General features: G+C 43.7%; 1 protein-coding gene across 1 annotated transcript; it reads left to right on the top strand.

The window, feature by feature from the left end:
* Positions 1-893: 893 nt before the first annotated feature.
* On the top strand, positions 894-22,206 carry LOC130473839 (zinc finger protein 124-like). The gene is made up of 7 exons (XM_056845453.1): positions 894-1,316; positions 3,584-3,698; positions 4,615-4,685; positions 4,889-5,015; positions 8,037-8,706; positions 9,547-9,705; positions 22,140-22,206. The coding sequence occupies exons 1-7, from the start codon at positions 894-896 to the stop codon at positions 22,204-22,206; spliced, it is 1,632 nt and encodes a 543-aa protein (XP_056701431.1).

Genomic DNA, 22,206 nt, shown 5'->3' with positions numbered 1-22,206 from the left:
ATGACTATAATTGCTGTGAGAATCATGCACCCCTGCCTGTGCCTCCCCAGCTCATTTGGTGCAGGCAGCCATGACAGCAGGCAAAATTCTCCCTCCTGCACTGGGGTTTGGGTGGGAGGAGAAGCCTCCTTTTGACAGGCAAGAGAGGTAAAGACTCCCAGGCAACACCACAGGGAGAAACACCAGGCCACACACATGTGTGGGTTCCGGTCAAGCTCAGGATTTTGGCTGGTGCTCCCTTCATCTACCATCTCCCTGATTGGGGGGGGGGGAATTGCCTGTGTCCAGGAAGAGCCTGGAGATCGCCAGGAATTACACTTTGCAGGCAGAATGTGGCTCCTTTGGGAGGTGGACTCTAGGCAATTATCTCCTGCCTTTCCCAAATGTCCAGTACTTCCCAAACCTGGAGTTGGCAACCTTGTGCATTTGGCAGGGTTCGTTGCTTCCCCCAGATCCTGTTCCAGCAGGCCTTCTGCCTTGACTCAGAGGGGCTTCAGGAAGTTCCATGCACAACCCTCACCCCTGATGCTATATCACTGTGTGCCAGTGTCAGATTTCCACTTGCCTTCACACTAACAGGAGACCATCGGGGCTTTGGGTGGGAATCTCTTCTGACATGCTTAGTGGCTATCTGAAGCCTCTAGGACAGCCAGACCCAAGCTTGTAGTGACTTTAAAAAGCAAGACAATTAACTTTCCTGAAGAACCGAACAAGCATACCTTTAAAAGCTTGGTATGTATTATAGCAAAATGATATAGAAAAAAACACAAGAGGCACTTTGGTTCTGATACACCGTGTATCTGCATTCTCTTTTGTTTTCCTTCTAGCATGTTGCTATCTGTCCCTCTCCCTGCCCCGGCAGGGTGGTGGTGACCCAATACAAGGGGAAGGAGATGGAAGAGCAGGACCAGGAAGGACCTGGACCTGGCAAGAGAGCAAGGAAAGGTCCCCAGCCCATCCAAGCTGGGAGTGGCATTGAATCCTGGGAGAGAGCTGTGCCAGAGATCTGGGATCAGGAGCCCTTGAACTCAGAAGTATTTTGCCAACGTTTCCGGCAGTTCCGCTTCTACGAGGCCGATGGGCCCCGAGAGGTTTGCAGCCAGCTCCATGGACTTTGCAACCACTGGCTGAAGCCAGAGAGACACACCAAGAAGCAGATTCTGGACCTGGTGATCCTGGAGCAGTTCCTGACCCTCCTTCCCCAGGAAATGCAGCGCTGGGTTAGAGGATGCAGGCCGGAGACCAGTTCCCAAGCGGTGGCCCTGGCCGAAGGCTTCCTTCTGAGTCAGGCAGAGGAGAAGAGGCAGGCAGAAAAGGTGAGGGGTTTTCTTTTCTTGTATTCCAATTCAAGCAACGATGTGTGTGTGTTAAGTGCCGTCAAGTCGCTTCCGACTCATGGCGACCCTATGAATGAAAGTCCTCCAAAATGTCCTATCTTTGACAGCCTTGCTCAGATTTTGCAAATTGAAGGCTGTGGCTTCCTTTATTGAGTCAATCCATCTCTTGTTGGGTCTTCCTCTTTTCCTGCTGCCCTCAACTTTTCCTATCATGACGGTCTTTTCCAGTGACTCTTGTCATCTCATGTCGTGACCAAAATACGACAGCCTCAGTTTAGTAATTTTAGCTTCTAGGGTCAGTTCAGGCTTCATTTGATCTATAACCCACTGATTTGTTTTTTTGGCAGTCCACGGAATCCGCAACACTCTCCTCCAACACCACATCTCAAAGGAATCTATTTTCTTCCTATCAGCTTTCTTCATTGTCCAGCTTTCACACCCATACATAGTAATAGGGAATATAATGGCATGAATTAATCTAGTCTTGGTGGCCAGAGTCACATCCTTACACTTCAAAATCTTTTTTAGCTCCTTCATGGCTGCCCTTCCCAGTCTCAATCTCCTTCTAATTTCTTGGCTGCAGTCTCCCTTTTGGTTGATGGTGGAGCCAAGGAATAGAAAGTCTTGTACAATTTCAATTTCCTCATTGTCAACCTTAAAGTTGTGTAATTCTCCTGTAGTCATTACTTTTGTTTTCTTGATGTTCAGCTGCAGTCCTGCTTTGGCACTTTCTCTTTTAACTTTCAGCAGTAGTTGTTTCAAATCTTCACTATTTTCTGGCAATAACGTAGTGTCATCAGCATATCTCAAATTATTAATGTTCCTCCCTCCAATTTTCACTCCACCTTCTTCTAAATCTAATCCTGCTTTCCTAATTATATGTTCTGCATATAGATTGAAGAGATAGGGAGATAAAATACATCCTTGTCTGACACCTTTGCCAATTGGAAACCATTCCATTTCTCCATATTCTGTTCTAACTGTGGCCTCTTGTCCAGAGTACAGGTTGCGCATCAAAACAATCAGATGTAGTGGCACACCCATTTCCTTTAAAATCAGCCATAGCTTTTCATGATCCACACAGTCAAAAGCTTTGCTGTAATCTATGAAACACAACTGATTTTCTTCTGAAATTCTCTCGTACGCTCCAGTAACCAGCGTATATTTGCAATATGATCTCTAGTGCCTCTTCCTTTTCTGAAACCAGCTTGAACATCAGGCATTTCTCGTTCCATATATGGTAACAGCCTTTGCTGTAAGATTTTGAGCATCACTTTACTTGCATGAGAAATTAATGCAATGGTCCGATAGTTGTTGCAATCTTTGATGTCTCCTTTCTTGGGAATTGGAATGTAAATGGATCATTTCCAGTCTGTGGGCCATTGTTTTGTTTTCCATATCTGTTGGCATATTCTTGTCAAGATTTTGATGGACTCCGTTTCTGTGGCTTGGAATAGCTCTATTGATATCCCATCTGCTCCTGGTGATTTGTTTCTCCCGATTGCTCTCAATGCAGCTTTCACTTCACTTTCTAAAATTGTAGGTTCTTCTTCAAAAGATTCTTCTTGGAAAGAATCTTTTGTCCTTTCATCTCTTCTGTATAGTCCTTCAGTGTATTGTTCCCACCTTTTCTTTATTTTGTCCTGTTCAGTTAATGTATTTCCATGCTGATCTTTCAGCATGCCTAACCGTGCTTTAAATTTCCCTTTGATTTCTTGGATCTTGTGGAACAGATCTCTTGTTCTTCCTTTTTTGTTGTTCTCTTCTATTTCTTTACACTGGTTATTATAATAGGTCTCTTTGTCTCTACATGCTAGTCGCTGGAACGTTGCACTTAGACTTTTGATTCTATTTCTGTCACCTTCTACTTTTGCTTCTCGTCTATCTCTGGCAATTTTAAGAGTTTCCTCAGACATCCATCGAGGTTTTTCTTTTCTTTTGGCTACAGGAATAGTCTTTGAACATTCTTCCTTGATAATATCTCAAGCAACGATACCTGACCTTATACTACAGCTTTCCTGCCCAATATTTTTCTAGGTGTTAATCATCCAAATGGGAGGTTTAACAACCTTGCTTCAGCAGTGACTTCTATGGAATTTCTTATTCCTCCAGATAATTCCCCAGGGTTGAAAGAAAATCTTGCCAGCTCTGTTGATAGAAAGGTGCAGACTGCGGGAGTGGGATAGGACCCATTCCTTCGTATCTTCCATTCCACCTCTTACCTGTTTCCCTCGCTGCTGTTTCAGAGGTGGGGTCCATCCGTGAAGATGGAAGCTAAGTTCTGTGAGATGGAAAGGGCTCTGTCGGAGGAAGGGCAGCAAGCCCGAGCCCAGGAGTGTGCCCAAGATGCCATCTCATGCGGTAAGGACTCGTGCCTGGATGGGATTGGAGCACCCGGTGAATTTGATGGGTAGAGAGTTCTAGTTGGGAAAAAACAAATGCCTAACCCTAACCCAAGTTGTGACACTCAATGTTCACTAATTGTGATGCCAATAAAAGGGGATTATACAAATTCATAGAGGCATTTCCTCTTATTGATAACAAGATTCATATCCCACCTTTTTCCATTAGAGAGACTGAAGGTGGCTCAGAAGAAAAGGTAGACAAATCTCAACTGAGCTCTTAATTCTCGCAAATAAACAGAGTCTGTACATTGTGGGCAGAATAGCTCCTAATACCAGTTAGTAAGGGCTAGGAATAGTAGGAGAATGTGTTTTGTGCTCATGCTTAGCAGGGCATCTGATGGGCCGCTACAGGAAATAGGATGCTAGACTAGGAATACCAGGCAGTGGTCTGGCATGTCCAGCAGCTTTGGGGAGGGGCTTGTGGTAGATGTGATGTCACACTGATGTTACCTCTGGCTGAAAACCCAGATGTGACATTACTGGATCAGTAGATGCTCCGGACACCCATTGATATTGCCCTGAGTTTCCAGATGGGCTCAATTCATGTGTGTTTTTTGGCCAGATATGACAGTGAGGTGCCATGCGATGTTATTTTTGCCTCTTCGACCCAAGGGCATGTGCAAGGTCTCAGCTAGTGGGGAATACCTGCCCGGGCCTTTGGTCTGATCCAGGAGAGGTGCTACCACCTCATTGGTCCTTTGTGTTTCTCTTCTGCCTCTCCCACAACTTAGCAGGAGTATTACCAATTTTTTTGTGTGTATATAGGGTAAAGTTTCACTCCCTGGGAAGGGGGAAGCACGAAGCATGCTTCACACAAGAAAACAAAATAGGAAGTCGAGGCTAATACCCTTTCTTCCACTTTCCTCTCACAGGCAGTGAAGAGACAGTGTTGATCCATTCTCTTTGCAGAGGTGTGGAGACAGCTGCTGCTCCTCCAGTGCAGGTAAGGGAGATGAGAAGAGGGCAGCCTGGGTTCCCTTGCCTTTTTCTGGGGGGCTTTTCTCGTGCAGTTGTTGTTAAGGGGCCCAGGCCCCTCCTTTTACACATGCCGAAATCTCCTTCTGGCACTGTCCCAGAATGCCCCTCTTCCAGAGAGTCACCTTGCCTTGCATGATCTCTAACAAAGGAATCTGCTTTTTCTTTCAGTCTCCAGTTTCCTTTGAGGAGGTGGCCGTGTATTTCACTGAGGCAGAGTGGGCCCTGCTGGATCCGAACCAAAGAGATCTCTACGAGGAAGTTATGCTTGAGAACTACAGGAGTGTGGCCTCTGTGGGTAAGGAGCCGAAGGTGCAAATTGCTGCCATTAGGATTGTTCCAGTGGGCTGGTGTAGGAATCAAAATCTTAAACAGCAGTATGTTGTTTTGAGGCCTGTCCTGTTACTTGACCCCTTTGGGAGCCTCGAGGTGGTGGTGTGGCAGTGAAATCGATATTCAGCATGGCCAGGTAAACCAACGCGTGTGTCCTGGCTGGCCCAGGGGCAACAGAGGCCAGTGTTGTGGCCATCACCCAAGCCACAGAGGGTGTCCTGAAGTCAATGAGGGACTGAGAGACCCTTCGAAATGAAATTTTTATTATTTTCCAAAATTATTAATCAAAACGTTTAACAATAACATATGTAGAATAAAAAATTGGACTTCCCCTGCTTCTCCCTCCATACTACAGTGAACTTGTAATCTCTTTTGCATAAATTTCTAATCCTAATATCATTGTTAATATTCATTAATCATTAATATATTTTATTTTCTATAACAGAACCAAAGAGAAAGAAAAAAGAAAAGAATTTAATTAATAATATCACATAAAAAGGAGAAAAAAGAAAAAAAGATTAAAAAAGGAAAGAAATATTAAATCTTCCTACTAAAAATGGATTAGTATAGTAAAAAGCATATAATTATTTCTATTGAAAAGTAATTAATTTGTAAATCCTCCATTTCTCCCTAACATTCATTTAATGCATAACATTTCTAGTAGATTAATATTTTATGTAATTCCATTTCCATTATAACCAATCCTTTTAATCAGTTGCTTGTCAATCTTAACCAGCAGAAAAACCTGATTCTTTTTAATTAGTCCCTTTATCCTGAATTTCCAGCATTTCTTTCTTTCCCACATTAGCAGTAATTGACGGAGGGCATCCTTGGAGATTGTTGGTGGATTCTTTTCTGCAGATGGAGCGTAGTAGAACCGTATTGCATTATCTTCCATCCCAAATTCAAAAAAGGAGATCCTGACCGATCCAGTTGTTCTGTTCCTCAAATCCTCCAAACAGCTGTTGTAAAATCCATCAGACATATCCAGGTAGCACAAGTCAAAATCGGTCACTTTGAAAAGATCATCAGACAAATCCAGATGGTAAAAATCAAAATCAATCCCTTTCCAGTCCATTATTATCCAATGAATTGCTGCAGGTTGCTTTGTAAGATTCCGCATGTCTTTTACAGGATCCCTTTGTTCTTTGTCTCTCTTATCAGCCAAAAAACCTTTTGGTGCCTCCTCTGATCTCATTGAGGTGAATAGGGCTTTTATTTCTTTAGTTTCTTCTAAGATGATGTCCAGTTTCTCAATAAGACCTTGAAATGAAGTGTTCATCAAATCCATGAATTGTTCCATCTGTTTAATCATATTTGCCATGAATGCCATGATTGCACCTCCAAAGTTTCCTGTTAAAGCTCAGTTAGTGAAATCCAGGCAGATTTGAAATGAGTAACGAGGAGGTACCGCAGGAATCAAAGTAATAAACCTTCCTTCTTTGTAGTCAGGAGCTTGGGAATCATTTACCGGTTACACACTGATATCAGACTTCCGATTCCAAGTTCTCTGACTTTCTCGCAATGATAAACTGTTTCCAGGAAGGACGTGGCAGGAAGGTTTTATTTAATTAAAAAGACTGCCCTTGAGTTGGGGGGGGATTTCCACTCCTCCCTCCCCTTAGTACGTAATAGTTCCTGATTGGTAGTTGAGGCGTCTTTCAAAAATCTTAGTTGTTATGTCTTCCCACTGATCAAATTGATAAGGTTCCTGCCGAGTTATCTGATCCTTTCTTAATTCATTTAAAGATTGACTGGGGAGATACAGATTCAACAGATAAGTTTAGCAATTTCCTGGGACTTCCAAATCCAGGTAAAACAAAAGAGTTCTTTCAAACTTACTCAGATTTCAGAAGAGCAGGTATATTTACTTGTATAGTTGCCAAATGTAGATAGATAGGGGGAAGTGAAGCCAATTAGTTCCAAAATTCCAAGAAGCTGTCTTCGGCGATTTATTACTCCTTAGCGGGCGGAACTGCTACTGGGTCTCCAAGTTGTAAATCTCAGAGATACCAGGAGTTAACTGCACTACAAGGCTGCAGGAGATTTCCTGGTACCCGTTCCACTGTTTAGGAATTGGGGGGGTACATTAGCCCCCTTGTTTACGACATTCTTGGTTTCCCCTCCCAGAGCCCTGGGGGAGACGACTGCTTCACACCGCTGCCCTAGCGGAAGTCAGGGACTGAGAGACCCTTAATAAGACTCGGGAAGGGGCTCCATCCTAATTTCTCAGTTGCCAACCATTGCAACACACTTGTCCCCCAGAGGGGCTTACCGTCAGCCCTTCTTACTGTGATCTGGAATGCAGCCTTCCCCCTTCATTAAAAACATGAGTGTTATATCCAAGAGGCAAATTCCCTCAGGAGAGAAACCATATAATTGCTTAGAATGTGGAAAGACCTTCCGTCAGGAATCAACCCTTACTTCTCATCAAAGAATGCTCCCAGGTGAGGAGGTGTTGAAATTGTTTAAAGCCTTTCTGATGCAGCGGGCTTTTATGTTCTTTTAAAGTAAAAAAAGAGTAGAAATAGAAAATTTATTTGTGGCTAGTTTGGCTGATAAAACAGGTAAAACAGAAACTGACCATACAGAATTGATGTTTACAACCAAGGCCAACAAAATTAGGAATCGCCCAATTTTACATTTCCACAGATTAAGGAAGTACATTAAGGCGATGTAGCTTCATTGCTACTGCACAGTATTTTGCGGCCGGGGTGATGATTGGTGAGCTATCTCCCAGCAGAAACCTTTTGATCTATTTACTCTCATCATCAGAGCCCATTTTCCTAATCAAAGGGTCAATAATATTGAAGCAGGCTGACTTGTAGAGGGAACATCAAAAAATACATGCTCAATGGTTTACCCTTTAAAGTGTATATTAATGTACTCTTCAATGTACAGCAGGAAAAAGCCAGTGAAATGTTTTGCGTTTGGATAATCAGACCTCCTTGCGTGGGTGCTAATGGAATCTGTCTTTTCATTCCAGCAGGGAATGATCAGTGGAATGAGGGTGATGAGGAAGTGCATCAGGTATTGCCAGATAAAGTGAAGAATGAATATTTGAAAGGAAACTTCAAGAATCGTGGCAGACAGAAGAGGCAGAAAGGAAGTCACATGGTCGAGAAGAGGGATAAACCCATTCCTGGCCAAGAGCAGGATTTCCATGAACTAATCCACAAGGTGGCGGTGGCATGCAAGTGCTTGGAGTGCAGAATGAACTTCTCAGATCAAGCCCAATACAAGATCCATTTGCAAATGCATAGTGGAAAGAAGACTCATCAATGCTTGGAGTGTTGCAAGAGCTTCCTTCGCAGAGCAGAGCTCCTTAGACATCAAAGAACACATAAACCTTATAGCTGCTCAGACTGTGGCAAGAGCTTCTCACAGAAATTAGACCTTTTTCAACACACAAGAACTCATTCAGGAGAGAAGCCATTAATCTGCATGAAAAATGGAAGGGTGTACTCTTGTGGAAGAAAGGGAAATGCATTTTTCCGAAAGCCTAGAGTAATGGGGGCACATAAATGCTTTCCTTGTGGAAAGTACTTCAGATGCAGATCACACCTCCTTGTGCACCAAAGAGTACACACAGGAGAGAAACCATTTGAATGCTCAGAGTGTGGAAAGAGATTCAAATGCAGTGGCAATCTTCAAATGCATTTAATAATCCACACAGGAGAGAAACCTTTTGAATGCTCAGAGTGTGGGAAGAGATTCATACGAAGTGGCGATCTTCAAAAGCATTTAAGAACCCACACAGGGGAGAAACCTTTTGAATGCTCAGAGTGTGGGAAGAGATTCAGTCAGAGTAGCGCTGTTAAAGAGCATCAAATAACACACACAGGGGAGAAACCTTTTGAATGTTCACAGTGTAGGAAGAGATTTAATCGCAGTGGCAATCTTCAAAGGCACCTAAGAACCCATACAGAGGAGAAACCTATTGAAGACTCAGAGAGTGGAAAAAAATTCAGTCTCAGTAGCAGTTTTCAAGTGCACCAAAGAACCCAAAAAGGGGAGAAACCTTTTGAATGCTCAGTGTGTGGAAAGAATTTCAGTCACGGTAGCACTTTTCAAATGCACCAAAGAACTCACAAAGGGGAAAAACCTTTTGAATGCTCAGAGTGTGGAAAGAGATTCATATGCAGTGATTATCTTCAAAAGCATTTAAAAACCCACACAGGGGAGAAACCTTTTGAATGCTCAGAATGTGGAAAGAGATTCAGTCAGAGTGGTACTCTTAAAGAGCATGAAAGGACCCACACAGGGGAGAAACTTTTTGAATGCTCAGAATGTGGAAAGAGATTCAACAGCAGTGGCTATCTTCAAAAGCATTTAAGAACCCACACAGGGGAGAAACCTTTTGAATGCTCAGAGTGTAGAAAGAGATTTAATCGCAGTGCCAATCTTCAAAGGCATCTAAGAACCCACACAGGGGAGAAACCTTTTGAATGCTCACAGTGTGGAAAGAGTTGCAGACACAGTGGCGATCTTCAAAGTCATGTAAGAACCCACACAGGGGAGAAACCTTTTGAATGCTCAGAGTGTGGAAAGAAATTCAGTCAGAATAGCACTCTTAAAGAGCATCAAAGAACGCACACAGGGGAGAAACCTTTTGAATGCTCAGTGTGTGGAAAGAGATTCAACAGCAGTGGCCATCTTCAAAAGCATCTAAGAACCCACACAGGGGAGAAACCTTTTGAATGCTCAGAGTGTGGAAAGAGATTCAGTCACAGTGGTAGTCTTCAAAAGCATTTAAGAACCCACACAGGGGAGAAACCTTTTGAATGCTCAGAGTGTGGAAAGAGATTCACACGCAGTGGAGATCTTCAAAGTCATGTAAGAACCCACACAGGGGAAAAACCTTTTGAATGCTCAGAGTGTGGAAAGAAATTTAATCAGAGTGGCAGTCTTAAACAGCATCAAAGAATCCACACAGGGGAGAAACCTTTTGAATGCTCAGTGTGTGGAAAGAGATTCACATGCAGTGGCAATCTTCAAACACATTTAAGAACCCACACAGGGGAGAGACCTTTTGAATGCTCAGAGTGTGGAAAGAGATTCACACGCAGTGGCGATCTTCAAAGTCATCTAATAACCCACACAGGGGAGAGACCTTTTGAATGCTCAGAGTGTGGAAAGAGATTCACACGCAGTGGCAATCTTCGAACACATTTAAGAACCCACACAGGGGAGAAACCTTTTGAATGCTCAGTGTGTGGAAAGAAATTTAATCAGAGTTGCAGTCTTAAACAGCATCAAAGAATCCACACTGGGAAGAAACCTTTTGAATGCTCAGAGTGTGGAAAGAGATTCAGACACAGTGGCAATCTTCAAAAGCATTTAAGAACCCACACAGGGAAAACCTTTTGAATGCTCAGAGTGTAGAAAGAGATTCAGATGCAGTGGCCATCTTCAAAAGTATCTAAGAACCCAAACAGAGAAACCTTTTGAATGCTCAGAGTGTGGAAAGATATTCAGTCATACTAGAAATCTGGCACAGCAACTAAGATCCTAAACAAAGGGAAAACCTTTTTGACTGCTCAATGTAAGATCCCTGTCCCCTTCTGAATTGAGACACCCCAATTTGAGTCCCAATCTTTTCTTAAGTTTTTTTTAAGGCCACCCCATTGAAAGTGTAATGTGCAATGGGCGGAACTTTGGGATAAGTTTGAGAGAGTGCATCTCCCTGTCATGTCCAGAGCATATTTCCTTCACGGAGGCAGGATGTCACTCAGATGTGTATATAGCCCCCCTCCCAGCTCTATTTCCTGTGAACACCCATCTCTCTGTTTCAAGAGAATTTCATCACAGTAATGTGAGACCATTTACTTTAACGGGCAATCAACTCTGAGCCATTGAAGCATCTTTAACACCCTATCAACTAATCTGGGTCAATTTTAAACAATTCTGCTGGTATTAGGTCAGGCCCAGGTGCTTTCCCCTTTTTTGTTGCTTAATCAAGGCCTTAATCGCACTAACTATTACTCGGGGCCATTCCTTCCTATCTGGAGGTAATTTCGGTCTGGCTTCCAGGACAGCACCATTTTTATTTGCGAAAGTAGTAGTAAAAAAGGCTTCCCAGACAACTGCTGGTATGTGGCAAGATACAGGAAACCTTGTGTTTAATCCTTGTGCTGTTAAGGTCCAGAAAAGTTTGTCTTTTTTTTTGTTTTTACGGCCCTGAATAAACATTCCTTTTTTTTTTGGCCTTCAAGCTTCTTAATTTTCAGTAATTTTTAATATTCTTTTTTCAATTTCAAAATACTTGGCAATACCTCTATTCTATTCGAGATTTTAAACTGTCTATGAAGGCTCCTAATTGCCCTTTTAAATGCCTTGCAATCAGCCTCATACCAGTTATCCCTCTTGGGTATGCCTTGTCCCTTGCACTTTGCACCTCGTGCTACTAGCATAGGCTAAAGTAAATCCATTAGTTCGATAAAAAGCCATTTTCTTCAGATGAACTGATCTCTGTCGGCTGGAGATCAGTTGTAATAGCAGGAGCTCTCCAGCTACTACCTGGAGTTTGCATACAACTAGTTTTATCAATAAAAGTGATAAAACTAGTTGTATGCAATTGATTGCTGTTTTTTGTTTGCTAATTAACTTTACAGCACGCTAGCTTTTGTTTGCCAAACTACCTGGAGTTTGGCAACCCTATCCATTTAATATCACTAGACTATTCTTTGATAATAAGGATGAAAAATATCTGCCTGCACGGCTAATTTTCCTATCTTTAGATCTGCTATAAGTCATAATTGGAATGTCCTTTATCTGTGTTTTGAAACATTTCCAAAAAAGATCCTCATTTGTCTCCCTAACCCTAGCATTAAAGACACCAGCAAATAATATTTGGGTCGCAGGATGAAGCCTAACCAGGTTCTCTAAATAATAATCAAACTGGTTCCGGCACCAAGAGATCTTGAACTTACGAATATATAGTGGAAAAGATCCTCAAACGCCAAGAGCAATGTTATTAAATACAGAAAGTTATTAGGCAGCTCGGTAACCTTCACTTTGAAGTTCACTGAGATTAAGCAAGTCAACTTTCCAGATAGCAGGTGTCAAGAAAGACCTTTCTCTGCTTCAAACCATGAAGAGCTACTGTCAGACCTCCCTGTAGTCTTAGCCGCTGCTGCAGAATGTTCCTAAAGTGGCCTGCAACAAATTTTAAAACATCAGAATATTTAATTTACTTCATTTCATAGAATCATAAAGTTGGAAGGGACCACCAGGTGTATACCTTTCTCCCCAAAATGTATGACATCCTTTTCCTCCTCTATTTTATCTTCACAGCAACCTTGTGAAGTGAGTGACTGGCTAAGTGAGTGACTGGCCCAAGGTCATCCAGCAAGCTTTTGTGACAGAATGGGGATTTGAACCTGAACCTCTAAGATCCTGGTCCAAGATCTGTAGTGTCCTGTTCTGGGGGAAAATAGTTTGAGAAATGTCAAATATTATTCATCAAACTATTCATGCTACACCAGCATTGGCTCTGTTGAAAACCTGGGGGGAATGTCTGAAGGTCTTGGAAAAAGTACAGTCAAAATTTTTACGCACCATTTTTCAAGTACCGAGCTGTGTCTCCAACTCTATGATCCGATTGGCAACAGGCATGATGAGAATCGAAGCTAAAATCCATCTCATGTCCTTCTACATGTAGGCTAAACTCAATATACAAAAACCCGGCCTCCTTGCAATGAATAGTCTGGATGCATATCAGTCCAAATGGTCTGAGGAGGTGCAATCAAACCTAAGAAAACTAGGGTTTTCACCCCAGGATCTACTGACATTGAGCAGAGATCAGTTTAAAAAATTAGTAAGGCAGAGAGTGGAAGACAGAGAGACAGCATGATCTTGCAAGATGTGGAGCTTTGCCATCGGCCGTCCTAGAAGGCAGATATAAAAAAAACTTTCCGAGAGAGTCTGCCTGTGCAATGGGGAAGAAATTGAGACCCGCAAACACGTCTTTTTATACTGCCCTCTCTATTAAGATCTAAGACTATTCGAGATATTTTAAGAAATAATACAGGGCTACCTGATAAAATCTGTATCTAACACCTACTGGAAGATAGTAACCCACAAACGTCCAGATGTGTGGCCACATTTTGTGCTGCTATGTATAAGGCCCGAAAGGAAGCAATTTACAAATAGAAAGATTTGATAGACAAATATTTTAGAAGCTAGCTTATTTGCCTTTTTAGTTATGGGATTTTATTGAATATTTTATTTTGTGGACTCTTTGTCAGACTGATATTTGGTTTTGTTACAAGTTTATGTTACTTCTGATTAGATGTGTTCTATTTTCTGGTCAAATGACTGTTAAAAAAAAGATTGATTGATCTGGGGGGAATAAAATAGAAAAGTGGCACCCAAGGGATTAAGTGTTTATGTTGATGGCAGCCCATAGAGTAATAGCAAAATGCTGGAAAACTGCAGAACTTTTAATGCTACATTCTTGGTATTCCAAACTGTGGCAAATACCTATGGCAGAAAAATGGGCTCATCAACTTAGAGTAGACAAAGATAAAACTAAAATATCAGATTTCTATGAACCATGACATGATTTATTTCATACATGAATCATAAAGGTATCCAGCATCTATCGAAGCCCTTCCTCAGATTATGAAGAAGGAGTTAAGTTCAAAATATATAAATAATTATTTGTTTAAAAAAACAATGTCATCAATGAATTTCTCTTATTTATAATTGTAGGATCAATTGAAAAATGTGTTAAATATTAAGCCCTCTGTCAATAATTTGATTCAACTCTTTTTTGTATTTGAATTTTGTTTTTATTGATGCTTGTTTTTAAAAGGTTTGTTATTGTTTGGGTGTTGGCTTTGTGTTTGAGAAATTAATTTTAAAAGTAAAAAACTAATTGGGGCCTAAAAGTTTATTCTGGTTTTAGGTCGTCTCTGCATGAATGGTTTGCAATGTTTTATTTTTTTATGTCTGCACTGTTTTCCCTCCTTTTGGTGTTAGAAACGTTTTGCAATCATTTAATCCCTGTGTTTTCTACAACTACTTATACCATAATGTTTCTTTTTTCTCAGTTTCAAAGATGACTCTTCTTGCGGGTTACTGCACTTTGTATTCCCAGCGATGTATTAAGAGTTTGAAACTTATAAAAAACCATCGCTTTAAAAGGTTTTTTGGATACCACAGCTAAAAAATGGTTGGAAGACATCTTCACAGCTGAAGGGGCCAAACAAAGTGCAAACAGTATTTTTTGTAACATTTTCAAACTCTTAATACATCGCTGGGAATACATAGAAAGTGCGAACAGTATTTTTTGTAACATTTTCAAACTCTTAATACATCGCTGGGAATACAAGTGCGGTAACAACTCTTGAGGTGCAAACACTTGAAACGTCCCTATTTTCTCCACCCCTCTATTTTCCATTCCCACGGTTCTGCCCATCTACCTCCCCACCATCCATTTTCCAGCATTACATTTTTTAATGTGAAGCATTTTGACTAGCAAAGGAACGTTGCAGTGTTAGAATAATCCTCCTGAAGCAATCACCTGGCTTTTTAGCAGACCGGGCTCCTTTCCTTTTCCTAATGGATTGTCATTTCCCCTTGAGCACTGCTGAATGCCAAACAGAAATGTGTAGTGTAGGGAGAGCAGATTCAGAATTTGAATGCACTCTTTTTTCTCTCTTGCTCCTTGGTGAAAGTGACCCGTATTTAGCTTCCAATTTTCCTGTGGCTGTTTTGAGACAGATCCAGGATTTGTGGTACCTAAGAGAAAGTTTTCTTTTGGAGGATTTCCCCGCACATACACTTTCCTGTGACAGGAAGCGGTTGACTCTCAGGTTTGTAGAAAAGGGAGAGAGACACTGGACATTCAGAGGGTCACGAGCTTTCACAACTAAAACAGTTTACTAGACTGTCCCCATTGCTGCAGGGAAAAAAGGGTGATTTGTGCGAGGTCTTGGCCCTTTCTGATTCTGCTTTTTACTGATTATTAGTTTTAGTGGGAAACATAGCCAGCAAAAGTTTTTGTTAACACCATGAAGGGGGGGGGGGTATAGCTTTAATTTAATCACAGTGATCCGTCAGTAGAGCGCATGTGCAAAAAAGGGGGGTGAAGGGGGGAGCGTCCAGCACATCTGCATTCTCACAAGTGACACCATGCTCTTTAGAAGGAAAAGAAACGTTCTCTTTAGCACAGCGCAGTAAAACATTCCCGGGAAAGCAGAATACAATGGCGATAAGGGAGACATGCAGACAAAAAAAATGGAATGTGCTTCCAAGCCTCCCAGATCAGCCACGAGGAAAATCTGTTGTAAGAGATTCATGGGGAAACGGCCTCTGTTTTGCACGTTCCTTCCTTTGGTGCTTGGTGGATCAGCTGCAGACCAGGGGAGAGGTCCACCCTGACCCTGTATCTATTGTAGGTATCTGTTACGTGTGTGTAACCCATGTCAATATTGTGGATTTTAGGACCTAGGGAGCTCACTGTGCATGAGCAGTTAGGTATGTTCCTAACTGCAAAGGCCCCACCCCTCTGTCAGTTGGGCCTGTAATGAAGAGGGAAGCCCAGAGTATGACTGAGGGGATTAATAATTTTCCTTTGCAGGTCATACTAGAGGGAGAAATGTCTGCAGCAGCAGGATTCGCCAAGAGTATAAAGGGAAGAAGCAGCCCTGCATTTTGAATTAACATTGTGGACTTTTCATTCTTTCCCTTTTGTATTACTGGGAATTGTGTGTTTTCACCAATGTTCTGAGTGCCCTTCCTGAAGGGCACGGAAGATTTTGTATTCTTTAGGGTGGCTATGTTATAGTCATCATGGTTTAGTTACTTCAAGTTGCTAAAGTTGTACTGTTTACCGTATATTAAATGTTTGGTAACTTTATATTAGATGTTTGATACGTTAGATTTTTAAAGCAATTTCACATTTGTTCAGTGATTCGCAAGGGGTGCTGTCATTTTATTGAATTTTGCGGGAGAAACCCTTATCCTCCAATAGGGATTTGTGCAACTAGGATTGTGCTGGGTTACATGTGTCTGACGGTTAAGTAAAGGTTTTACTTCTTGAAAGAACCTTCAGCCTGGACTCATTGTTTATTTGCAAAACATCATAACATAAAACAAATAGCAGAATAAAAAATAGCAGTATGAGAAGTGAGCACATTAAGAAAACAGCTGGAGAAGAATGTTATTTTCTGATGTCTAATCTGCCCTTCCTAGGGAAGATGATTGGAAAAAATGATAGCAGTGTAACTACAGGCTTTCCTGGATAACACCTCTGCTCTGGATCCTTTTCCATCATGTTTCAGGCCAGGCTATGGGACAGAGACAACATTGATGGCTTTTGTGTAAACAACTAAATGAAATATTGTCAAAGGCGTTCACGATCAGAGTTCATGGGTTCTTGTAGGTTATCCGGGCTGTGTGACCGTGGTCTTGGTATTTTCTTTCCTGACGTTTCGCCAGCAGCTGTGGCCGGCATCTTCAGAGGAGTAACACTGAAGGAAAATACCAAGACCACAGTCACACAGCCCAGATAACCTACAAGAACCTACTAACTAAACTAAAATTTGGCCCAAAGGAAGTTCCTTGGCAATATGAAAGCATAGTATGATTTAGTGCATGTAGTTTACTGCATATAGTTTGCAAGTTGTTAAGGAAATTCTGGAACTAGGGCTGGGAAGCAGCCTCCATTCCTCCCTGTAGGGTCTGTTCCTAGGTGGAGTGAGTGGCTCTATATCCAGATTCACAAGGAGAGAGAGACACAACATTGCTGGAGATCTCCTGCTAGTGCCTGGAGGTTGGCTCTCCCCGCGTTTTGATTTCTAAAGTATTGTTCTGGAGCCCCTGCAAGGCATGCCACTGTTTTTTGCTGTGGTATTATTTGTTTAATGCCTGTCCTGGCTTTGAGCCTGTGCCGCACATGAGTGGGGTGGGGAGGGCGTTTCCTGCTCCTTCCCTACAGAAAGAAGGTTTGCGTCTCCCAGGCTGCCTGGAATGGCTGGGAGGGATCTGGTAAGCTGAAAGGGGCTATTGGGAAGGGGAGAAATGTAGGGCCAGTGTCTGCTATGCAAGACCCAAAGTGTAGGGAAAGGAAGGGGGAGCACTGAATTGGGAGAAGAGCCCCCTCCCCCCCCCAGTTTACACCCCCCTTCCAAGCTAAGAAAAAACCACTTTGTGCAAAACACATCACTGAAGAAAGAAGAGCTGGGGGTGGGGAAGAGAACCGCCCCACAGGAGAGGTGAATAGAAAGGGACATTCTAGCCACTTTAGATAGTGGCAGGATATTTGGGGAGAGCCCCCCACTACTTCTGCCCCTCTTGATTCTGGCCAACCTGGCACCAGCAGGCCCTCCCTCCCTCCCTTCCTTCCTCATCAGGATCCAAGAAATGCAGCCGCCTACTTGGCTTGTTGGGAAATGGATGAGGGAGAGCCCCCCTCCAATCAACTTTGTCCTATAGAAGTCCTGGTCCTCTGAGTTGTGGCCGGGTTTTTTTACTACCCTGAGTGTATGCAAGGGGGAGGGTTTCCCTCCTGGCTCCCCAAGATTATGAACCAGAGTTGCAGGCTCTTTTCAGGGTCAGCAGTACCACTTGCTGGATGGAAGAAGGGAGACATGGCCCCCATCCGGCACTCCTAGGAGACATTAGTCTCTGTCCTGATTCAAACAAGTAGAGACAGTAGGCACCACCTTTCTCCTTGTAGTTCTAGCTTTCTATGTGCAGGGAGTTTTCTGTGATGCAAAGGAATATTTGTAGTTGCCAAGTTCCGGTTGGAATCTCCCACCTGCCCCCTTGACCATTCAGTCTAGTTTCAGCTCCTAATTTGTGGCTATGGAAGTATGTAATTTAATAGCAAATCTGGCCAAAGCATGTCAGGCGACAGCAGATATTTGAGTTAGAGTGCCTCGGCCCAGTTGCCCAAGAAGGTCGGATCAGTACTAACGGGTTGAAATTAAATCAAAAGAGTTTCCATCTAGACATTAGGAAGAAATTTCTAACGTTTAGAGTGGTTCCACAGTGGAACAGGCTTCCTCGGGAGGTAGTAAGTGCTCCTTCCCTGGAGGTTTTTAAGCAGAGGCTAGATGGCCATCTGTCAGCAATGCTGATTCTATGACCTGAGGCACTTCATGAGAGGAAGGGTATCTTGGCCATCTTCTGGGCATGGAGTAGGGGTCACTGGGGGTGTGTGGAGAGGCAGCTGTAAAATTCCTGCATTGTGCAGGGGGTTGGACTAGATGACCTCGGTGGTCCCTTCCAACTCTATGATTGTAGGTATGAGAATTTCTTATCTTGATTAGTGGAAGGGGGGTTGTGCGAATGTTATTACTTGGGTATTAGTCTGTATTGTGATGGTGGTTGTGAATGTTTGCAGTGGATGTTCTATGAATCTTCCCAGAGTGATCGGAGAGCCTGAAGCTGCTGGTTGCCCCCCTTCAGAAGGAATCCAGCCTTTTTATAAAGCTGCACATTAATATTCGGGGGCTGCAAGAAACTGCTGAAAAGAAAGGACAGACGACACATCAAGTGTTATTTTAAAAAATGCCGGTGTTACATTGTGGGATCATATTGTCAAGGACGTGAGCTCCCTCCGTTCTTTCATTGGAAAAACCACACACCATTTCTTTGATATCCCTCTTTGAATTAAATGGAAGTTACATGTGGCTGGGGGTGACCTTGGAGTTGGAGGGGGCGGACATGGGGAGACACAATTCCTCACCCTCCCCAGAAAAGCCTTCTCCCCCTCCCTCTTGGGGGCTTCCACCTTCTGATCTTCAGGTACAATCAATCCGGGAGAGGGAAGGGGGGACACCCCACACACCAAAATGCCTGGGGGCGGGGGCTGCTCCGCCTGGCTCTCCTCTTTACTCCCCCCACTCTGCATGAGGCTGGGGGGGGGCGATGCAGCCCCTTCCCTGCATTGCGGAGGCCTCCTGAGTGATGCAGATTTGCAGGGTGGATCGGTGGGGGGAAGGAGGGGAGAGCCTGAATGGGTCTTTGTGGGGAGGGGTTGTGAGTCAAGGAAAGGAAAGGCAGGGTGAAGGAGGGGGCTGGGCTGGGGAGTGTTTGGAGTCAGATCCCCGGCAGAGTCTCCCCAAGGCAAGTGGCTGCATCGAGAGGAGGAATGGGGTGGGGAGAAATGAATGACTCCTGGTATGCAACGTGTTTGGAAATGAATGGTTAAAGGGAGAGAGTCCACAGTCCCAGAGTGGCACATTAGCATGGGGGGGGGGCGTTTCCTGTTTCCTCCCTACAGAAGGAAGGTCTGAGTCTTCCGAGCTGCTGCAGGAATAGCCGGGATGGGTCTGGTGAGCTGAAAGGGGCGTTTGGGAGGGGGTGGAAATGGCAAAGAGGGACTTGGCCTTTCTCCTTGCAGCTCTAGCTTTCTATGTGCAAGGAGTTTTCATTGATGCGAAGGAACATTTGTAGTGTCCGAGTTCTGGGTTGGAATGTCCCACCTGCACCCTTGAGCCAGCCAGTCTAGTTTTAGCTCCTATTTTGTGGCTATGGACATGATATGTCAGTTGATAGTAAATCTTGAGTGATCCAATGAAAAAATACTGAGTATCCAAGAGGTTCTGTGATTTTTAACTCTGTTTTTTGCACTGTAGTGGCGTCACAAAGTAGTGGATCCATTCTTTTTTTTGGGGGGGGGATGCAGTCTGTGGGTGTGGGCATAATATGTGATTTGAGTTTGGGGAGACCCAGTGCAAAAGCCCTGAAGATCTATAAGAGGGCCAGTGTGGTGTAGTGGTTAAGAGTGGTGGTTTGGAATGGTGGACTCGGATCTGGAGAACTGGGTTTGATTCCCCACTCCTACATATGAAGCCAGCTGGGTGAATCTGGGCTAGTCACACACTCTCAGCCTCACCTACCTCACAGGGTGTCTGTTGTGGGGAGGGGAAGGGAAGATGATTGTAAGCCGGTTTGATTCTTCCTTATGTGATACAGAAAGTCGGCATATAAAAACTAACTGCTGCTGCTGCTACTACGCTTCTTCTTCTTCTTCAAAGGCCCATGTTTTGGGACCATGTTTTTGTGCCGAGACATTGCCACAAGGTGGTGGATGCCTGATTTTTGCACTGCAATCTGTGGTTATGAACATGCGACGTGATTTGTTGGTGATTTTAGGGTGACCTAACAAAAAAATCATAAGGATTAATGAGGATTTGTGCTTTTGAATTATGTTTTTGCACCATTGCAGCAGCATGAAGCAGTGGATGCGTGATTTTGTGCTCCCTTTAAACTGAGACATGATGTACAGCAGGGTTTCTTAAACTTTTTCTACTCACGACCCCTTTTTGCCTGAGAAATTTTTACGGGATCCCAGGTATATAGGTATATAAAATAGGTATAGAAATCAAACATTTACTGATAATAAATCATGAAGAAATTTATTTTAAAACAATTCTTTGGTACACATATAATTTTACCATTTATTAAAACGAAAGCAAATTTCCATACTAATGAGATCGATGTGCTTGTTAATTTTTACATAAAGAATTAAATCTTGGTGGAATATTTAGAGCAGCGGTTCCCAAGCTTTTTGGGCCACTGTCCCCTTGGCTCCACAAACTCAACCCCAGTGCCCCTTATCCTATCTGACAACACAGTTGAAGGGGCCCACCTCTAGAACCCCCCTGCTACCCCCTTGCCTCTAAGTGCCCCCCTAGGTAATCCCATCGCCCCCCAGTAAGAGGGTTCCTGAGTTCCATGTGAGGCCTGGATTTCTCCTGGAATTACAGCAGCTAATTTCCAGACCGGAGAGACCGGTCCCCCAGAGAAAACGGTAGCTTCGGAGGTGGGACTTTAGGATATATACCACAGAGCCTAGGAGAAACTGAAGTCCCCTCAAGGCTGTGTCCCAAAAACTCCAGGAATTCCCCAAGCAGGAGATGGTGACCCTCTCCGATAGGGCAGAATCACAAATGAGTAATACGAAGTGGTCAGGCTGGCATGTAGTTTAGTGAAAACAGGGAAGGTGTTAATGGAACACCAATGTTCAGTGCAGCACTAAAACCACTTTCCTGGGAATAAGTCCTAATGAATAGGGTAGACCTGCTTGGGATTGCTTCAGGTGAGCTTGCTTTAGTTTTCTTCTCCCTCTCCCCACTCCTCCGTGCCATACTCTGAGATGGCTGAATCACTTGGGATATCCTAGGAGCATACCACTGTGCAGAGATACTCAACAGTAGCCCCGGGGAGCTCCTTGGGCATCTCTGACTGCAGCTCAACTGACTTCCAGTCCGGCCTCTCTGGGTTTGGGCACTGCTCCTCGTGGGAAAGACAGGAAGCTTTTACAAATTTCTCTGCAGCACTGAAGGGGTTAAACTCACAGGAGCGTTTTGCTAAAGAGGCCAGACAAGTAGTGGGGTTTGGGAGGGAGGAGCAGCATCCTTTTGACCGGCAAGAGAGGTAAAGACTCCCAGGCAACACCAAAGAGAGAAACACCAGGCCACAGACACAGCATGCGTGGGTTCCGGTCAAGCTCAGGATTTTGGCTGGTCCTGCCCTCATCTACCATCTCCCTGATGAAGGGGGGGGGGGAGTTGCCTATGTCCAGGAAGAGCCTGGATATCGCCAGGAATTACACTTTGCAAGCAGAATGTGGCTCCTTTGGGAGGTGGACTCTAGGCAGTTATCTCCTGCCTTTCCCGAATGTCCAGTACTTGCCAAACCTGGAGTTGGCAGCCTTGTGCATTTGGCAGGGTTCATTGCCTCCCCCAGACCCTGTTCATCCCAGCAGGCCTTCTGCCGTGACCCGGAGGGGCTTCAGGAAGTTCCATGCACAACCCTCACCCCTGATGCTATATCACTGTGTGCCAGTGTCAGATTTCCACTTGCCTTCACACTAACAGGAGACCATCGGGGCTTTGGGTGGGAATCTCTTCTGACATGCTTAGTGGCTATCTGAAGCCTCTAGGACAGCCAGACCCAAGCTTGTAGTGACTTTAAAAAGCAAGACAATTAACTTTCCTGAAGAACCGAAGAAGAATACCTTTAAAAGCTTGGTATGTATTACAGCAAAATGATATAGAAAAAAACACAAGAGGCACTTTGGTTCTGATCCACCGTGTATCTCCATTCTCTTTCGTTTTCCTTCTAGCATGTTGCTATCTGTCCCTCTCCCTGCCCTGGCAGGGACAAGCCTCTCCTCACAGCCAAGTGAGTAA

Source organism: Euleptes europaea, chromosome 1, assembly GCF_029931775.1.
Source record: "Euleptes europaea isolate rEulEur1 chromosome 1, rEulEur1.hap1, whole genome shotgun sequence".
In the NCBI taxonomy this organism is placed as follows: domain Eukaryota; kingdom Metazoa; phylum Chordata; class Lepidosauria; order Squamata; family Sphaerodactylidae; genus Euleptes; species Euleptes europaea.
The sequence above is the reverse complement of the archived record's forward strand: the minus strand, read 5'-3'. Positions and strand labels throughout refer to the sequence as shown.